General features: G+C 41.9%; 1 protein-coding gene across 1 annotated transcript; it reads right to left on the bottom strand.

Moving 5' to 3' along the window:
- Positions 1-1,578: 1,578 nt before the first annotated feature.
- Positions 1,579-18,826, bottom strand: LOC129865915 (mucin-5AC-like). Its single transcript, XM_055938998.1, has 10 exons — positions 18,245-18,826; positions 18,054-18,115; positions 17,820-17,968; positions 7,157-7,560; positions 6,807-6,871; positions 6,543-6,727; positions 3,808-4,013; positions 3,617-3,678; positions 3,383-3,531; positions 1,579-3,137 (listed from the first exon to the last, which is right to left on the bottom strand). Exons 1-10 carry the CDS (start codon positions 18,644-18,646, stop codon positions 3,046-3,048), a joined length of 1,776 nt encoding a protein of 591 aa, XP_055794973.1. The 5' UTR covers positions 18,647-18,826; the 3' UTR covers positions 1,579-3,045.
- Between the last annotated feature and the right edge of the window lie 828 nt (positions 18,827-19,654).

Raw genomic sequence — 19,654 nt, 5'->3', positions numbered from 1 at the left:
AACCAGATTGTGCTGTCATCATTTGCTGTATCAGAACCAGATTGTGCTGTCATCATTTGCTGTATCAGAACCAGATTGTGCTGTCATCATTTGCTGTATCAGAACCAGATTGTGCTGTCATCATTTACTGTATCAGAACCAGATTGTGCTGTCATCATTTACAGTATCGGAACCAGATTGTGCTGTCATCATTTACTGTATTGGAACCAGATTGTGCTGTCATCATCTACTGTATCGGAACCAGATTGTGCTGTCATCATTTACTGTATCGGAACCAGATTGTGCTGTCATCATTTACAGTATCGGAACCAGATTGTGCTGTCATCATCTACTGTATCGGAACCAGATTGTGCTGTCATCATTTACTGTATCGGAACCAGATTGTGCTGTCATCATCTACTGTATCGGAACCAGTTTGTGCTGTCATCATTTACTGTATCAGAACCAGATTGTGCTGTCATCATTTACTGTATCGGAACCAGATTGTGCTGTCATCATTTACTGTATCAGAACCAGATTGTGCTGTCATCATTTACAGTATCAGAACCAGATTGTGCTGTCATCATTTACAGTATCAGAACCAGATTGTGCTGTCATCATTTACTGTATCGGAACCAGATTGTGCTGTCATCATCTACTGTATCGGAACCAGTTTGTGCTGTCATCATTTACTGTATCAGAACCAGATTGTGCTGTCATCATTTGCTGTATCAGAACCAGATAGTGCTGTCATCATTTACTGTATCAGAACCAGATTGTGCTGTCATCATTTGCTGTATCAGAACCAGATTGTGCTGTCATCATTTACAGTATCGGAACCAGATTGTGCTGTCATAATTTACTGTATCAGAACCAGATTGTGCTGTCATCATTTGCTGTATCAGAACCAGATTGTGCTGTCATGATTTACAGTATCGGAACCAGATTGTGCTGTCATCATTTACTGTATCGGAACCAGATTGTGCTGTCATCATTTGCTGTATCGGAACCAGATTGTGCTGTCATCATTTACTGTATCGGAACCAGATTGTGCTGTCATCATTTACAGTATCGGAACCAGATTGTGCTGTCATCATTTGCTGTATCAGAACCAGATTGTGCTGTCATCATTTGCTGTATCAGAACCAGATTGTGCTGTCATCATTTGCTGTATCAGAACCAGATTGTGCTGTCATCATTTACTGTATCAGAACCAGATTGTGCTGTCATCATTTACTGTATCGGAACCAGATTGTGCTGTCATCATTTACAGTATCGGAACCAGATTGTGCTGTCATCATCTACTGTATCGGAACCAGATTGTGCTGTCATCATTTACTGTATCGGAACCAGATTGTGCTGTCATCATTTACAGTATTGGAACCAGATTGTGCTGTCATCATTTACCGCATCAGAAGCAGGGTTGGGGTCAATTCATTTTTTTTGGAATGTGCTTCATTTAAACTCATTCATTAAAACTCCATTTAGATTTGGACACAGCAGAATTTGAACTGAATGTGAATTGACAGAAGTATTGTATAATTTCATTCATTTCAAAGGAATTTAACATACAACACGTATCACCACAAACAATCCAGATGGTATTTAGCGTGGTTATAATTCAAATATGTCCAACAGTGTTTATGTTATACATAGCATTGGTAATCACGACCCAAACATCGTAACTATGTTTTGTCATACCCGTGGTATACGATATACCACGGCTGTCAGCCAATCAGCATTCAGGGCTCGAACCACCCAGTTTATAATTGAATATAAATACTACGGATACATTATAAATATGAAAATAGGTACAGTACTTACACACACACACACACACAGTATAATCCTATTAAATGCAAGGAAATAACACAAAATATTTCCTATCATTACACTCTTAGTTTTTCAGAGATATTGTACGCTTTACATCTACAGTCACCGGTTAACCTGAGCGATTATTATGAAATGGCATCTAGTGTTAGTCTGGCGAAAGAAACACATCTATGATGTTGTAGGCACGTTGCATTGATAACGAAGTGGCATGCTACGCTGGTATCCCCTTTTCAAAATGAAAGAATCATGAACTAGCTACCTGTTTGTCTATCTCTAGTTGGGGCGAGGTGAACTGACTAGGAAGTGAGGAACATTTTGCATGCAAATATCTCGCATGTGAGAACCAATCAAAGCTCGATCTTTGGGAGAGTGAATATTGCACCAACAAACTAACTGCTGTCCAGACCAGTGGTACACACCACTCCCTCACTGTGTATCATGTGGGCCTGTGGGTCTGATCTAGTGTAGTCTTGTTGTTCCAGTTTTGTAAAGCCAGATAGTTAGATAAACATCACAATTGGAGCCATACTGAAACTTGTCATACAATCCACTCTTTCAGTCAACAAATAGTAAACACTACAATGGCCTGAATCTCAACGACAGTAAGACACATATTAAGGATTGTATACCTCCAGAAAAAGCATACAACCTTACACTGGCATAATATCAGGACTATTGATAACAGAATTACATGAATTGGTATAATAGATAGTTATACATGATGAAGACTACATTGATAATAGTTTAAATTGTTGAACATTTTGCTCCAAAGGGCCTTATTTAAATCAGTTATCCAGACTTCACTGGTTAAGTCAAAATATATATAAATATATATTCATAAATATATATTATAAATATATTATAGAAATATAATATTGCTCTCATTAGTTCATATCAGCAACAGAGTGAATCAAAAATAAGTGCATATTAAATTCAACATGCTTTGTCATTGCATGAAAATAACATTGACTTCTGATGGAAACCCAAGCACTTACACATTTTGACTGAAAAGGCATTAATTATATCACATCGTTGTATTCAACGGCCACATATACTGTATCTTATGTCAGCTTACAAGACTTCATTTCATTTTTGGACACTATTTAAATCATGGGTGGAATTGGGTCAGGGGTTGGAATGTGTGGGAAGTTCTCAAAATGAAAATGTGACTACCAACACTATTTCGTTCTGCTGCTTGCCAGTGAGTGTTTTTAGTAGGCGTTACCACTGAGACTAATGCTGGCTGGACAGTAGAAGCGACAGAACCACCAGAAAGAATGCAGTGAAGAGACTGGTCTTGCTGCTTCCTCCACTTGAGGTCACAGCTGGGATGGAAAGAGAAAAAGGAAACATGATCAAATGAAAATAGGACGAGTGTTTGTTGCCCTGTAATGTGATTAGTTAGACAGCTGATTTGCTAAATACAACTGGAACGCAGCTGATAAATCAATAATTTATGTAGAGATAATGGCATATGATACAATGGTGAACAAAAAACTATAAATATATGTCAGACAAAATATTTATCTAACTGATAATAGAATACAATTAAATAAAGAAATATGTTAACCTGTGCTGTTGACTGTCACTGAGGTGGGGTCAATGTTGAAAGCTGTGATTTTTTGGGCAGCATTTATTAAAACAGTGCCAATATCCATGGAATTAGGGACAGAGGAGGAGCTGAATGCTAAATTCATAGTATTGATGATGGATCCAGAGCTGGGAACAAATGAGAGAGAACATGTTGGATAGAAAGTGAGATCAATTTAAATCAACATACAAAATGTAATGCAAAAAATATCACCTGAATTCTGTCACAGTCAAACTGTTGAAAGAGGTGAAAGCTGTTCGATAGAAAGGTTCAAGCTGGAAGGAAAAACAAGAAACAGATTAATTTTAAACAAACAACTTCCTGTTGTTTAAAAGCTGACTATGTGACTGTATTCTACCCCTCTCAATAGGACATTCACATCTTCATCGTTTCGGGAGGCTCACCTGAGTTTTAATCAGTAATGCTCGGCTTTGAAAGGCCTGAGAAGATGTGTTTGATAGGTCAGAGGTAAACGTCTCTCCTCTCGACCGGAACACCACAGTCAACTTAGTGAGTGCCACAGCGGCAGTTTCAGTGGTTGTAGTTGTGATGATGGAAGTCGTGATGACAGGAGTAGCCATTGTAGTTGTGTTGGCATTTGTGGTGGGCACTATGAAGACAAAAGAGCAGAGAAGTTACTGAACAAGCTAATGGTTTGTCTATGCACATCTATGCTGTACATGTCTATATACAGAAACTTCGGAAAGTGTTCAGACCCCTTGACTTTTTACACATTTTGTTAGGTTACAGTCTTATTCTAAAATTGATGAAATTGTTTATTTCCATCATCAATCTACACACAATACCCCATAATGACAAAGCAAAAACTGGTATTTAGAATTTTTTGCTAATTTATAATAAAATAATAAAATGAAATATAGCATTTACATAAGTATTCAGGCCCTTTACTCAGTACTTTGTTGAAGCACTTTTGGCAGCGATTACAGCCCCGAGTCTTCTCGGGTATGACGCTATAAGCTTGGCACACATTTATTTGGGGAGTTACTCCCATTCTTCTCTACAGAACCTCTCAAGATCATTCAGGTTCGATGGGGAGAGTTGGTGAAACTCTATGTTCAGATCTTTTCAGAGATTTTTGATTGGGTTCAAGTCAGGGCTCTGGCTGGGGCACTCAAGGACTTAAAGAGATTTGTCCCAAACCCAGTCCTGTGTTATCTTGTCTGTGTGCATAGGATGTTGTTCTGTTGGAAGGTGAACCTTCACTACGGTCTGAGATCCTGAGAGCTCTGGATCATTATGCTCTGTGATCTGTGCCTTGACACAATCCTATCTCGGAGCTCTACGGACAATTCCTTTGACCTCATGGGTTGGTTTTTGCTCTGACAAGCACTGTCAACTGTGGAACCTGAAATAGACAGATGTGTGCCTTTCCAAATCATGTCCAATCAATTGAATTTACCACAGGTGGACTCCAATAAAGTTGTACAAATATATCAAGGCTGTCAATGGAAACAGGATGCACATGAGCACAATTTCGAGTCTCATAACAAAGGGCTGAATACTTATGTAAACAAGGTATTTCTGTTTTTTAATTGTAATACATTTGCAAAAATGTCCAAAAAACAGTTTTCACCTTGTCATTATGCAGTATTGTGTGTAGATTGCTGAGGATTTATTTTTTATTTTTTTTTAAAATCCATTTTAGAATAAGACTGTGAAGTAACAAAATGCTGATAAAGTCAAGGGGTCTGAATACTTCCCGAAGGCACTGTAAGTAAAATAGAAATATCAACTATCTAAATTATTGGAGCTAGCATTGCAATTTGTTGGATCCTACGTGATTCCATATGTGTTATTTCATAGATTTAATATCTTCACTATTATTCTACAACGTAGAAAATAGTTAAGATGAAGAAAAACCCTTGAATGAGTAGGTTTTCTAAAACTTTTGACCGGTAGTGTATGTACATATGCACGCTATCTGTTCTGTGTTTGCTTTCTTGGTTCTTTTGTTCATGTAAAAAATATGTGTTGGTTTGCTCCCTCTGGGTACTGATTATTTGTTGTCTTACATAGAAAAGAAATCAAATATTTCTTCACAAAAATAGCTAGCTGCATCAGTTCCATCCTCTCGGGTACCTGGGCCCTAACACAAACCTGGAGTAGGGTTCTGGCTAGACTTTGATTGACTGAGGGTTACTTTTTTGTTTTGTATTTTGTATATTTTCGGACATTTGGACTCCCCCCCCCCCCCCCCCCCTCGTTAGGGGGCAGCATTACACGTTTTCAAGATGTTGTCCCCCCTAAATCCCCACTGAAGAACAGGAAAGGCACCATGGAAAATATGACAATAAGACTTTACACCCTACAGTGTTAAAACATACTCCAAAAAGTTACAGTGTTCAAAACATAACATACTCCAAAACTGTAACACTACAGGTGTTAATTTCCTAACAATGAGAATGTGTAATGGCATAAGCTCTAAACAAAGTGTTGTTTTAACTCTGAAGATTATGGACCTGTCAGTTTTGGAGAAGCCACTCTGAAAATATAACTTACCATATACTTAACAGTGGAACAAGTTGACACTAACGCTACCCTTAAAAAATACAGTTCACTTAAGTGAAGTTACTTCGAAAAGTAGTTCACCACGTCCAAAATATTTTCAGAAAAATATCATATTCAAATATGAAATGTCATACATTACAAACTGCAAGACGGATGGAAATTATAGCTGACTTTTCTCATCCATATTTCATTTAATTTTAAAAAACAAAAAAAGTAGTTTGTAGGTCCAGGAGTTAGCGACATGACAAGAAACTGAATAAAACTACTGAAAAAACTCATTAGATATTAATTCAGTTCAACTACCACCAAGATTCTGCAAAATGTAGTTACATTATTAGTTGAACTACATGTACAGTTTTAAGGTCTTAATTTCATTACCCTGTTGCAGGAAAACTTTCAAAAATTGCTTTTGCTACAGGATCATATTTAGCTTTAGCTGCTTTAGCAAACTGGCTCAAATTAAGATCCACCATCTGTAGTTCACTACTTCCCAACACTGGGACCCATATAGACTGTAGAAAACCATTAAATATGACACTCAGACTTTATTCAACACTGGAGAAATTGCTGTGTATAGATCGTTTTCGTTCACCCATCTGGGTTTACTCACCTTTAACAGTGACGGTGGTAACATCCACAGAGAGGTTGCCAAAGGTAATGTTTGGATTGGTCACAGCCTCTTTCAGTGTATTGCTAATGTCAGTAACCTCAGGGACAGATTGAGTGGAGGTCTCATTGAACACTAGTTGGACCTCTGCCTGTGTTTCTGCATCCATACGGGAACGGAAAATAGGTCTGCAAAAGGTCATAAAAGGTCATGAACTGTGGCATGCCAAAGGTTAAAAGAATAGAATAGGATATAATGGAATATTACCTGAATCCAAGAACAGTCGTCCGGATGAAAAAGATCCCATATTTTGCTTTGTAGATCACATCAAACTGTAAGGAATGGTACAAACAATAGAACGTTTGAAGGATTTAACACACACAAAAACATTATAAATTATATATATATATATATATATTCCAATCCACATAGTTAAGCCCTAGTTATTTAAGATAGACATTGGGGAATATAAATCAATCTGTAGTGATGGAGGCTAATTGTCACCTGACTAGAACAAATAAAGAATGTACTTTATAATATAGATTTTACAACAATTGCCATACATTATTCATGGTCATACACCCAATAAAAATAAACTCTGAATTTGAAGGACTTACCACTGCAGTAATAGTTACTGCAAGTTCTTGGAATTGTGTACTTTGAGGGTCATTTAAAGCTTCTACAAACACTTGTTGTATGACGAAAGACACCAGTGGAGCAGGTTGAAGATGTGCAGTTGTAGTTATTGTTGTACTAGTAGTAGTAGTAGGTGTTGTAGTAGTAGTGGCTGGTGCGTTGGTTGTTGTGGTAGTTGGAGCTGTGCTGGTAGTTGTTGACAGTGGTGATGTTGTCCTTGACACTGTAGTTGTGGGGGCCACATATGTAGTGGTTGTAGTTGTGGGCCTAGTTGTAGGAACGGTAGCAGGAACAGTGACAGGTTCTCCAGTTGTTGCGGTGGTAGCACCAGCCACAGTGGTAGTAACAGAAGTTGTAGGAGGAACAGTACTTGTTGCAGGAGCAGCTAAGTTCAAAAATAAAATGGACATTTCAACATCTCTTTAAGTTTTTAGTGACAAGGGGCAGTATTCGGAAGTTTGGATGAATGAGGTGCCCAAAGTAAACTGCCTGTTAATCAGGCCCAGAAGCTAGGATATGCAGATGTATGTTAGTATTGGATAGAAAACACTCTAGCGTTTCCAAAACTGTTAAAATAATGTCTGTGAGTATAACAGAACTGATATGGCAGGCAAAAACCTGAGGGAGATCCATCCAGGAAGTGGGATTTTTACTTCTCAATTGCCTGCCAAAACAGTATGTAATGGGTTAGGACCCAGATTACAGTTCCTATGGTTTCCACTAGATGTCAACAGTCTTTAGGGATTGTTTCAGGCTTGTTTTCTGAAAACTGAAGAAAAATTTGACAATTTTGTAAGTGGCATGTAGAATGAACCAGAGCTGGTTTGCACGCGTTACCGATTGCGCACCCTTCGTTGTTTTTCCTTTCTATTGAATACGCTATTGTCTGGTTGAAAAATTATCGACAATTTAGACAATTGAACACCTGAGGATTAATTATAAACATCGTTTGACATGTTTTGACAAACTTTACCTGTACTATCAGTATGATTTCGTCTGCATGTTGTGACTGCCTTTGAGCCAGTGGATTACTGAAAAAAATGCGCCAACAAAAGAGTTTTTGGGATATAAAAAGGAACTTTATCGAACAAAACAAACGTTTATTGTGTAACAGTGACTCATGTGACTGTAACCATATAAAGATCATCAAAGGTAAGTGAATACTTTTATCGCTATTTCTGACTTTCATTACTCTTCTACTTGGCTGGAAAATGTTTGTATGCTTTTGTAAGCGGGGCGCTGTCCTCAGATAATCGCATGGTATGCTTTCACCGTAAAGTCTTTTTGAAATCTGACACAGCGGCTGGATTAACAAGAAGTTAATCTTTAAGCCGATGTATAACACTTGTACCTTTTGTGAATGTTTATTATGAGTATTTCTGTATTTTGAATTTGGCGCTCTGTAATTTCACCGGATGATGTCGAGGCTCGGTCCCTAGCGGAATGCCTATCCTTAAAAAGTAATAAGGCTTGTGGCAGCATAGCACATTCATCGTTGTCACGATCGTCGTAACGTGGAAGAGAGGAGGACCAAGGCGCAGCGTGATAACAATACATCTTCTCTTTATTGAAGACGAAACGAAGAACACTTTACAAACTAAACAAAAACAACAAAACGACGAACGTGAAGCTATATAAACAATAAGAGCAGACACAGGCAACTTACACATAGACAATCACCCACGAACTACCTAATGACTATGGCTGCCTAAATATGGCTCCCAATCAGAGACAACGATAGACAGCTGTCTCTAATTGAGAACCAATCTAGGCAACCATAGACATACATACACCTAGACTAGACACTTTAACCAACTAAACCACCGCACCCATAAACATACAAAAACCCCTAGACAATACAAAACACATACATCCCCCATGTCACACCCTGACCTAACTAAAATAATAAATGATATATAGATAGATGAATAGAATAGATGGGCGTATAACATGATGCTCTTATATTGACAACTGAATCCTTAAATGTTGAACTTTCATGTAATACACATCCTGCAGCCTGTAAACAAGCTTCCTGCAACATTTCACATGAACCACTTCAACTGAAAACCATTTATAAAGTACACTGTGCATTTGGAAATTCAGACCCCTTGAATTTTTTCCCACATTTTGTTACGTTACAGCCTTATTCTGAAATGGATTTAATACTTTTATCCCCTTATCAATCTTCACAAAATACCTCATAATGACAAAGTGAAAACAGTTTTTAAGAAATGTTTGAAAATGTATCACAAATAAAAACTCAAATACCTATTTATGTAAATATTCTGAACATTTGCTAAGAGACTTGAAATTGAGCTCAGGTGATGTCACACCCTGATCTGTTTCACCTGTCTTTGTGATTGTCTCCACCCCTCTCCAGATGTCACCTGTCGCCCATCTTCCCCTGTGTATTTTACTTGTGTACTCTGTCTGTTGTTCTTTCGATTTGTTCGTTCAAACCTCCCAGCGTTTTTCACTTGATCCTGGCATTTGCTATAGTCCCTGTTTTCTAGGTTCCCAGTTCTGATCATTCCTGCCTGCTGCGTGCTGTATCTTTGCCCCACCTATCTGGATAACTGACCTCAGGCACTTTACTCAGTACTTTGTTGAAGCCCTTTTGGCAGCGATTACAGCCTTGAGTCTTCTTGGGTATGACGGTACAAGCTTGGCACAGTTGTATTTTGGGAGTTTCTCCCATTCTTCTCTGCAGAACTTCTCAAGCTCTGTCAGGTTCGATGTGGAGCATTGGTGCAAAGCTATGTTCAGGTCTTTTCAGAGATGTTTGATCAGGTTCAATTCCGTGCTCTTGTTGGGGCACTCAAGGACATAAAGAGATTTGTCCCAAACCGGGTCCCATCTTGTTTGTGTGCTTCGCATCGTTGTCCTGTTGGAAGGTGATCCTTCGCTTTGGTCTGAGATCCTGAGAGCTCTGGAGCAAGTTTTCATCAGGGATCTCTCTGTACTTTGCTCCGTTCATCTTTGTCTTGACCCTGACTAGTCTTCCAGTCCCTGCTGCTGAAAAACATCCCCACAGCATGATGCTGCCAAAACCATGTTTCACTGTAGGGATGGTGCCTGGTTTCCTACAGATGCGACGTGATTGGCAATCAGGCCAAAGAGTTCAATCTTGGTTTCATCAGACAAGAGAATCCTGTTTTTCATGGTCTGAGAGTCTTTAGGTGCCTTTTGGCAAACTCCAAGTGGGTTGTCATGTGCCTTTTGCTGAGGAGTGGCTTCCGTCTGGCCACTTGGAGTGCTGCAGAGATGATTGTCCTTTTGGAGGGTTCTCCCATCTCCACAGAGAACTCTAGAGCTCTGTCAAAGTATCCAGAAGGTTCTTTGTCACCTCGCAGGCCAAGGCCTTTCACCCCTGACTGCTAAGATTGGCCGGGAGGGGGGGGGGGGGAGATTCTTGGAAGAGTCTTGGAAGAGTCTTGGTGTTTCCAATCTTCTTCCATTTAAGAATGATGGAGGCCACTGTGTTATTTGGGATTTTCAATGCTGCAGAAATTTTTGGTACCCATCCCCAGATCTTTGCCTCGACACAATCCTATCTCGGAGCTTTACGGACAATTCCTTCAACCTCATGGCTTGGTTTTTGCACTGACATGCACTGTCAACAGTGGGACCTTATATAGACAGGTTTGTGCCTTTCCAAATCATGTCCAATCAATTGAATTTACCACAGCTTGACTCCAATCAAGGTGTATAAACATATCAGGACTGATCAATAGAAACAGGATGCACATGAACTCGATTTCGAGTCTCATAACAAAAGGTCTGAATAGATATGTAAACAAGGTATTTCTGTTTTTTAATTGAAAAACATTTGCAAAAGTGCCTAAACTGTGTAGATTGCTGAGGTTTTTCTTTATTTTTACTATTTTCAACATTGTAGAATAATAGTGAAGACATCAGAACTATGAAATAACACATATGGAATCATGTAGTATGCAAAAAAGTGTTAAACAAATCAAAATATATTTTATATTTGAGATTCTTCAAATAGCCACCCTTTGCCTTGATGACAGCTTTGCACACTCTTGTGGAGACCTACATTGGGGTCTCCCTAGCTGCAGGATTTATCCGTCCCTCTTCCTAACCTGCCGGTGCAGGGTTCTTCTTCGTGGAGAAAAAGGACAAGACCCTGTGCCTTTGCATTGACCACCGGGGACTCAATGCCATTACTGTGAAGAACCGTGAAGAACCGTTACGCGCTACCACTCATTTCCTCGGCTTTCGAGCCGCTCCAGGGGGCCGCTGTTTTTTCCAAGCTGGATCTACGGAACGCCTACCACCAGGTGCTGATACGAGAGGGGGGCGAATGGGGCGAATGGAAGAGTGCCTTCAAAATGGCCAGCAGCCACTATGAATATCTTATCATGCATTTTGGCCTCACCAACGCCCCTGTTGTGTTCCAGGCTCTGGTAAATGATGTTCTCCGTGACATGTTGAACCAGTTCGTCTTCATTTACATTGAGGACATCCTCGTCTTCTCCCGCTCCCCCCAAAAACACGCCCTCCACGTACGACAGGTTCCCTCCACGTACGACAGGTTCCCTCCACGTACGACAGGTTCCCTCCACGTACGACAGGTTCCCTCCACGTACGACAGGTTCCCTCCACGTACGACAGGTTCCCTCCACGTACGACAGGTTCCCTCCACGTACGACAGGTTCCCTCCACGTACGACAGGTTCCCTCCACGTACGACAGGTTCCCTCCACGTACGACAGGTTCCCTTCACGTACGACAGGTTCTCTTTCTGGAGAACCAATAAAATTCAATCAAATGTATTTATTAAGCCCTTCTTACATCAGCTGATGTCACAAAGTTCTGTACAGAAACCCAGCCTAAAACTCCAAACAGCAAGCAATGCAGGTGTTTGTGAAGGCGGAGAAGTGCGAGTTCAATCGCTCCAACATCTCCTTTCTGGGTTTCTTCATCTCTCCTGGGAGTGTCCAGGGAAGGTGATAACGGTGGTGGATTGGCTCCAGCCTACGTCCAGGGTGCAGCTGCAACGTTTCCTGGGGGTTTTGCCAACTTTCATCGCCGCTTTTATTGCCGCTTAATGTTACAGCATCCTAGCTTCCCCCTTGTCTGCACTCACCTCTACCAAGGTTTTATTCACGTGGTCCTCTCAACTCCACGTAGAGGAACTATGATGTGGGAATTCGGGAGCTTCTCACGGTGAAGATAGCATTGGAGGACTGGAGGCACTGGCTGGAAGGGGCGGAACATCCGTTCATTGTGTGGACCGACCACAAAAAACCTGGAGTATCACTGCACCGCCAAGTGCCTCAACTCCAGGCAAGCGAGATGGGCCCTGCTGTTTACCCGGTCAAATTTTCCCTCTCTTACCGGCAGGATCCATCCGTCAAGCCGGATGCCCTGTCTTGCTGCTATAGCTCCACTGTTAACACCCCGGAGCCCGAGACCATCCATCCCACCTCATGCCTGGAGACGGAACTCAGCTAGGGTACAGGGAAACAGGTTCCGGGAGGTGCAGCAATCCCAGCCAAATCCTGGAGGGGATTTGGCTGATGTTTTTGCCTGATGCTGTCCGCTCCGCAGTTCTGTAGTTGGTCTATTCCTTTAGGTTTTCCTGCCCCTCGGGCTCCCATCGGACCCTGGCCTTCGTGCGACAACACTTTTGGTGACCTACAATGGTTCCGGATGTTGCCGCATTTGTTGCCGCCTGCACGGTCTGTGCACAAAACAAGACTGTCATCTGGTCATCTTCAACCACTGCTTGTCCCTAACCGTCCCTTGTTCCATATATCCCTCGATTTCGTCTCGGGTCTCCCTCCATCTGAGGGCAACAATGTCATCCTGACTGTGGTCGACCGGTTTTCCAAATCCGCCCAATTCATTCATCTACCCAAACGACCCTTGGCCAAGGAGACGGCCCAGCTTATGGTGCAGCACGTCTTCCGGATCCATGGACTCCCGGTGGACATGGTCTCCGACCGGGGTCCTCAGTTCTCATCCCGGTTCTGGAAGGTGTTCTGCACGCTCATTGGGTCATCGGCCAGTCTGTCCTCCGGGTTCCACCCCCTGTCCAATGGAGCGAGCCAACCAAGACTTGGAGATGACCCTTCGCTGCCTAGTCTCTGACACCACCTGGAGTCAGCAACTGGTGTTTTTTTATTTATTTTATTTCACCTTTATTTAACCAGGTAGGCTAGTTGAGAACAAGTTCTCATTTACAACTCTGACCTGGCCAAGATAAAGGAATGGAATAAACATGGAATAAACAAACATTCAGTCAATAATACAATAGAAAAAGTCTATATACAGTGTGCGCAAATGAGATAGGATAATGGAGGTAAGGCAATAAATAGGCCATAGTGGCGAAACAATTATAATATAGAAATTAAACACTGGAGTGATAGATGTGCAGAAGATGAATGTACAAGTAGAGATACTGGGGGGCAAAGGAGCAAAATAAATAATATAAATAACAGTTTGGGGATAAGGTAGTTGGATGGGACATTTACAGATGGGCTGGGCTATGTACATGTAACGGATGTGAAATGGCTAGCTAGTTAGCGGGTACGCGCTAGTAGCATTTCAATCAGTTACGTCACTTGCTCTGAGACATTAAGTAGGGTTGCCCCTTGCTCTGCAAGAGCCGCGGCTTTTGTGGATTGATGGGTAACGACGCTTCGTGGGTGTCAGTTGCTGATGTGTGCAGAAGGTCCCTGGTTCGCACCCGGGTCGGGGCGAGGGGACGACGTAAAGTTAAACTGTTATATTGGTGCCGTGACCCGGATCACTGGTTGCTGCGGAAAAGGAGGAGGTTGAAAGGGGGGTGAGTGTAACGGATGTGAAATGGCTAGCTAGTTAGCGGGTACGCGCTAGTAGCATTTCAATCAGTTACGTCACTTGCTCTGAGACATTAAGTAGGGTTGCCCCTTGCTCTGCAAGAGCCGCGGCTTTTGTGGAGTGATGGGTAACGACGCTTCGTGGGTGTCAGTTGCTGATGTGTGCAGAAGGTCCCTGGTTCGCGCCCGGGTCGGGGCGAGGGGACGACGTAAAATTAAACTGTTACATACAGGTGCAGTGATCTATCATCTGCTCTAACAGCTGGTGCTTAAAGTTAGTGAGGGAGATATGAGTATCCAGCTTCAGTGATTTAAAAAAAAAGATCGTTCCAGTCATTGGCAGCAGAGAACTAGCAGGAAAGGCGTCCGAAGGAGGAATTGGCTTTGGGGATGACCAGTTAAATTTACCTGCTGGAGTGCGTGCCATGGGTGGGTGCTGCTATGGTGACCAGTGAGCTGAGATAAGGCGGGGCTTTACATAGCAAAGACTTATAGATGACTTGGAGCCAGAGGCATTGGCGACAAATATAATGCGAGGGCCAGCCAACGAGAGCATATAGGTCGCAGTGGTAGGTAGTATATGGGACTTTGGTGACAACACGGATGGCACTGTGATAGACTACATCCAATTTGCTGAGTAGAGTGTTGGAGGCTATTTTGTAAATGACATCGCCGAAGTCAAGGATCGGTAGGATAGTCAGTTTTACGAGGGTATGTTTGGCAGCATGATTGAAGGAGGCTTTGTTGTGAAATAGGAAGCCGATTCTATATTTAATTTTGGATTGGAGATGCTTAATGCGAGTCTGGAAGGAGAGTTTACAGTCTAACCAGACACCTAGGTATTTGTAGTTGTCCACATATTCTAAGTCAGAAGCGTCCAGAGTGGTGATGCTGGACAGGCTGGCAGGTGTGGTCAGCAATCGGTTGAAGAGTATGCATTTAGTTTTACTTGCATTTTAGAGCAGTTGGAGGACACTATGGCATTGAAGCTCGTCTGGAGGTTAGTTAACACAGTGTCCAAAGAATGGCCAGAAGCATACAGAATGGTGTCGTCTGCATAGAGGTGGATCAGAGAATCACCAGCAGCAAGAGTGACATCATTGATATATATATAGAGAAAAGAGTCAGTCTGAGAATTTATCCCTGTGGCACCCCCATAGACTGCCAGAGGTCCGGACAACAGGCCCTCCGATTTGACACACTTAACTCTATCTGAGAAGTAGTTGGTGAAACAGGCGAGGCAGTCATTTGAGAAGCCAAGGCTATTGAGTCTGCCAATAAGAATGCAGTGATAGACAAAGTTCAAAGCCTTGGCCAGGTCGATGAAGACGGCTGCACAGTACTGTCTTTTATTGATGGCAGTTATGATATCGTTTAGGACCTTGAGCGTGGCTGAGGTGCACCCATCACCAGCTCGGAAACCAGATTGCATAGCGGAGAAGGTATGGTGGGATTCAAAATGGTCGGTGATCTGTTCGTTAACTTGACTTTCGAAGACCTTAGGAAGGCAGGGTAGGATAGATATAGGTCTGTAGCAGTTTGGGTCTAGAGTATCCCCCCTTTGAAGAGGGGGGTGACCATGGCAGCTTTCCAATCTTTGGGGATCTCAGACGATACGAAAGAAAGGTTGAACGGGCTAGTAATAGGGGTTGTAACAATTTCGGCTCATAATTTTAGAACGAGAGGGTCCAGATTGTCTAGCCCAGCTGATTTGTAGGGGTCCAGATTTTGCAGATCTTTTAGAACAACAGCTGTCTGTATTTGGGTGAAGGAGAAATGGGGGTTAGGGTTGGTCAAGTTGCTGTGGGGGGTGCAGGGCTATTGATCGGGGTAGGGGTAGCCAGGTGGAAAGCATGGCCAGCCGTAGAAAAATGCTTATTGAAATTCTCAATTATCGTGGATTTACCGGTGGTGACAGTATTTCCTAGCCCCAGTGCAGTGGGCAGCTGGGAGGAGGTGCTCTTATTCTCCATGGACTTTACAGTGTCCCAGAAATGTTTGGAGTTTGTGCTACAGGATGCAAATTTCTGTTTGAGAAAGCTAGCCCGCAACACCCTTCCTTGCTCTGCCACAGGTCTCTCGCCCTTTGAGTGTTCCCTCGGCTATCAGCCCCCACTCTTCTCCCGAGCAAGAGGAAGAGGTTACACCCTTATCTGTTTCACCTGTCTTTGTGATTGTGGGGGGAGGGGGGGTACTGTCACACTCTGATCTGTTTCACCTGTCTTTGTGATTGACTCCACCCCCCTCCAGGAGTCGCCCATCATCTCCATTATCCCCTGTGTATTTATACCTTTGTTCTCTGTTTGTCTGTAGCCATTTCATTTTGTTCTTTCAAACCTACCAGCGTTTTTCCCTTGCTCCTGTCTTTGCTATAGTCCCTGTTTTCTAGTTTCCCAGTTTTGATCATTCCAGCCTGTCCTGACCCTGAGCCTGCCTGCCATCCCAAATTGTCCGTAGAGCTGTGAGACAGAATTATGTTGACGCACAGATAGGGTACCAAAAAATATCTGCAGCATTTAACCTGTTTGGGCTGCAGGGGCAGTATTGAGTAGCCAGATAAAAGGTGCCCATTTCAAACGGCCTCGTACTCAATTCTTGCTCGTACAATATGCATATTATTATTACTATTGGATAGAAAACACTCTCTAGTTTCTAAAACCGTTTGAATTATATCTGTGAGTAAAACACAACTCATTTGGCACAAACTTCCTGACCAGGAAGTGGAAAGTCTGAAATCGAGGCTCTGTTCTAGGTCCTGCCTATAAATGGGCATGATACGTATTAGTATACATGCACGTCATACACCTTCCCCTAGATGTCAAGAGGCAGTGAGAGAAGAAATGGAGTCCAGAGCGCTCAGGACCTCAGACTGGGGTGAAGGTTCACCTTCCAACAGGACAATGACCCTAAGCACACAGTCAAGACAATGCAGGAGTGGCTTCAGGACAAGTCTCTTAAAGTGGCCAATCCATAGCCCTGACTTGAACCTTTTGAACATCTTTGGAGAGACCTGAAAATAGCTGTGCAGCGACGCTCCCCATTCAACCTGACAGAGCTTGAGAGGATCTGCAGAGAAGAATGGGAAAAACTCCCCAAAACAGGTGTGCAAAGCTTGTATCATCATACCCAAGAAGACTCAAAGGCTGTAATCACTGCCAAAGATGCGTCAACAAAGTACAGAGTAAAGGGTCTGAAAACGTACATGTAAATGTAATATGTAAATGTAATATGTAAATGTAATATGTAAATGTAATATGTAAATGTAATATGTAAATGTAATATGTAAATGTAATATTTCAGTTTATATATATTTTTTAAATCAGCAAACATTTCTAAAAAACTGTTTTTGCATTGTCATTATTGGGTATAGTGTGTAGATTGATGATGAAGAAAAAAAACATTTAATCAATCTTTGAATGAGGCTGTAACGTAACAAAATGTGGAAATATCCACAGGGTCTGAATACTTTCCGAATGCACTATAGATGCTACCAACACAGGGTTAGTAGCATTAGAACCAGAAGAACTGTGGCATTCTGATAAAGAACACTCACCTTATTAACAGCATGTGTATTACAGAGCAAGAGCAGGCAAACCAGCTGAAAGGTACCTCATTTTATTTGTATTTTTTAAAAACAACATATTTTAAGAAAAAGGTCAGTCAATTGATGGGGACTAATTAAAAATATATTTTAAAGTCAATGTTTGAAATTAAACATGTCACCAATTGCTGTTCAAAATAGATTTGTGATGCTCCAAAATAAATATATAATAATTTACCAGATAATTAAATGTAATTGAATAAATGATTGTGTTTACCTGTGCTGTTGACTGTCACTGAGGAGGGGTCAATGTCCAAAGCTGTGATGTTATGCTCAGCATTTATCAAAACAGTGCCAATCTCTGTGATATTAGGGACGGAGGAGGAGCTGAATGCTACATTTACAGTATTGATGATGGATCCAGAGCTGACAATAAATGAAAGATAACATGTTAGATAGAAAGTGAGATCAATTTAAATCAACATACATCATGTAATGCAAAAAATATCACCTGAATTCTGTCACAGTCAAACTGTTGAAAGAGGTGAAAGCTGTTCGATAGAAAGGTTCAAGCTGGAAGGAAAAACAAGAAACAGATTAAGTTTAAACAAACAACTTCCTGTCGATTAAAAGCTGACTGTATTACTGTAATCTAGCCCTCTCGTTAGGACATTCACATCTTCATTGTTTTAGGAGGCTCACCTGAGTTTTAATCAGTAATGCTCGGCTTTGAAAGGCCTGAGATGATGTGTTTAATAGGTCAGAGGTAAATGTCTCTCTGGACCGGAACACCACAGGAACCCTAGTGATTGCAGCAGCGGTGGTTGCAGCTGTTGTGGCTGTGATGATGGCAGTAGTGATGACAGGAGTAGCTGTTGTAGTTGGGCTGGCATTTGATGCGCTAGTGACAGTTGTTGTGGGTGCAGCTGTAGCAGTAGTTGTTGATGGACCACTCGTTGACGACACACCAGTGACGGTTGAAGTGGGTTCACCAGCTGTTCCCAACCAACCAATTAAGGTTGTAGTGCGTTCACCAGGTGTTGTCGACACACCAGTGATTATTGTAGTGCGCTCACCAGTTGTAATGGGATCAGCTGTAGCCATTGTTGATGCACCAGTAACGGTCGTAGTGGGTTCACCAGTTATTGTTGATGCTCCATTGACAGTTGTAGTGGGTGCAGCTGTAACAGTTGATATCAATCTACCAGTGATGTTTGTAGTGGGTGCAGCTGTAACAGTTGATGTCAATCTACCAGTGATGTTTGTAGTGGGTGCAGCTGTAACAGTTGATGTCAATCTACCAGTGATGTTTGTAGTGGGTGCAGCTGTAACAGTTGATATCAATCTACCAGTGATGTTTGTAGTGGGTGCAGCTGTAACAGTTGATATCAATCTACCAGTGATGTTTGTAGTGGGTGCAGCTGTAACAGTTGATGTCAATCTACCAGTGATGTTTGTAGTGGGTGCAGCTGTAACAGTTGATGTCAATCTACCAGTGATGTTTGTAGTGGGTGCAGCTGTAACAGTTGATGTCAATCTACCAGTGATGTTTGTAGTGGGTGCAGCTGTAACAGTTGATGTCAATCTACCAGTGATGTTTGTAGTGGGTGCAGCTGTAACAGTTGATGTCAATCTACCAGTGATGTTTGTAGTGGGTGCAGCTGTAACAGTTGATATCAATCTACCAGTGATGTTTGTAGTGGGTGCAGCTGTAACAGTTGATGTCAATCTACCAGTGATGTTTGTAGTGGGTGCAGCTGTAACAGTTGATGTCAATCTACCAGTGATGTTTGTAGTGGGTGCAGCTGTAACAGTTGATGTCAATCTACCAGTGATGTTTGTAGTGGGTGCAGCTGTAACAGTTGATGTCAATCTACCAGTGATGTTTGTAGTGGGTGCAGCTGTAACAGTTGATATCAATCTACCAGTGATGTTTGTAGTGGGTGCAGCTGTAACAGTTGATGTCAATCTACCAGTGATGTTTGTAGTGGGTGCAGCTGTAACAGTTGATGTCAATCTACCAGTGATGTTTGTAGTGGGTGCAGCTGTAACAGTTGATATCAATCTACCAGTGATGTTTGTAGTGGGTGCAGCTGTAACAGTTGATATCAA

This window comes from Salvelinus fontinalis, chromosome 11 (genome assembly GCF_029448725.1).
Source record: "Salvelinus fontinalis isolate EN_2023a chromosome 11, ASM2944872v1, whole genome shotgun sequence".
Taxonomy (NCBI): Eukaryota; Metazoa; Chordata; class Actinopteri; order Salmoniformes; family Salmonidae; genus Salvelinus; species Salvelinus fontinalis.
Note: the sequence above shows the minus strand (reverse complement) of the source record. Positions and strands in the feature narration are given on the sequence as shown.

Coding starts and splice junctions, on each gene's coding strand:
- LOC129865915 (XM_055938998.1), bottom strand. CDS start 18,646: ATGGCTACAGCTGATCCCATTACAACTGGTGAGCGCACTACAATAATC. Junction 17,969..18,053: donor TTGACTGTGACAGAATTCAG/GTGATATTTTTT, acceptor ATTTATTGTCAG/CTCTGGATCCATCATCAATA. Junction 4,014..6,542: donor TACCACCGTCACTGTTAAAG/GTGAGTAAACCC, acceptor TTGTCTTCATAG/TGCCCACCACAAATGCCAAC.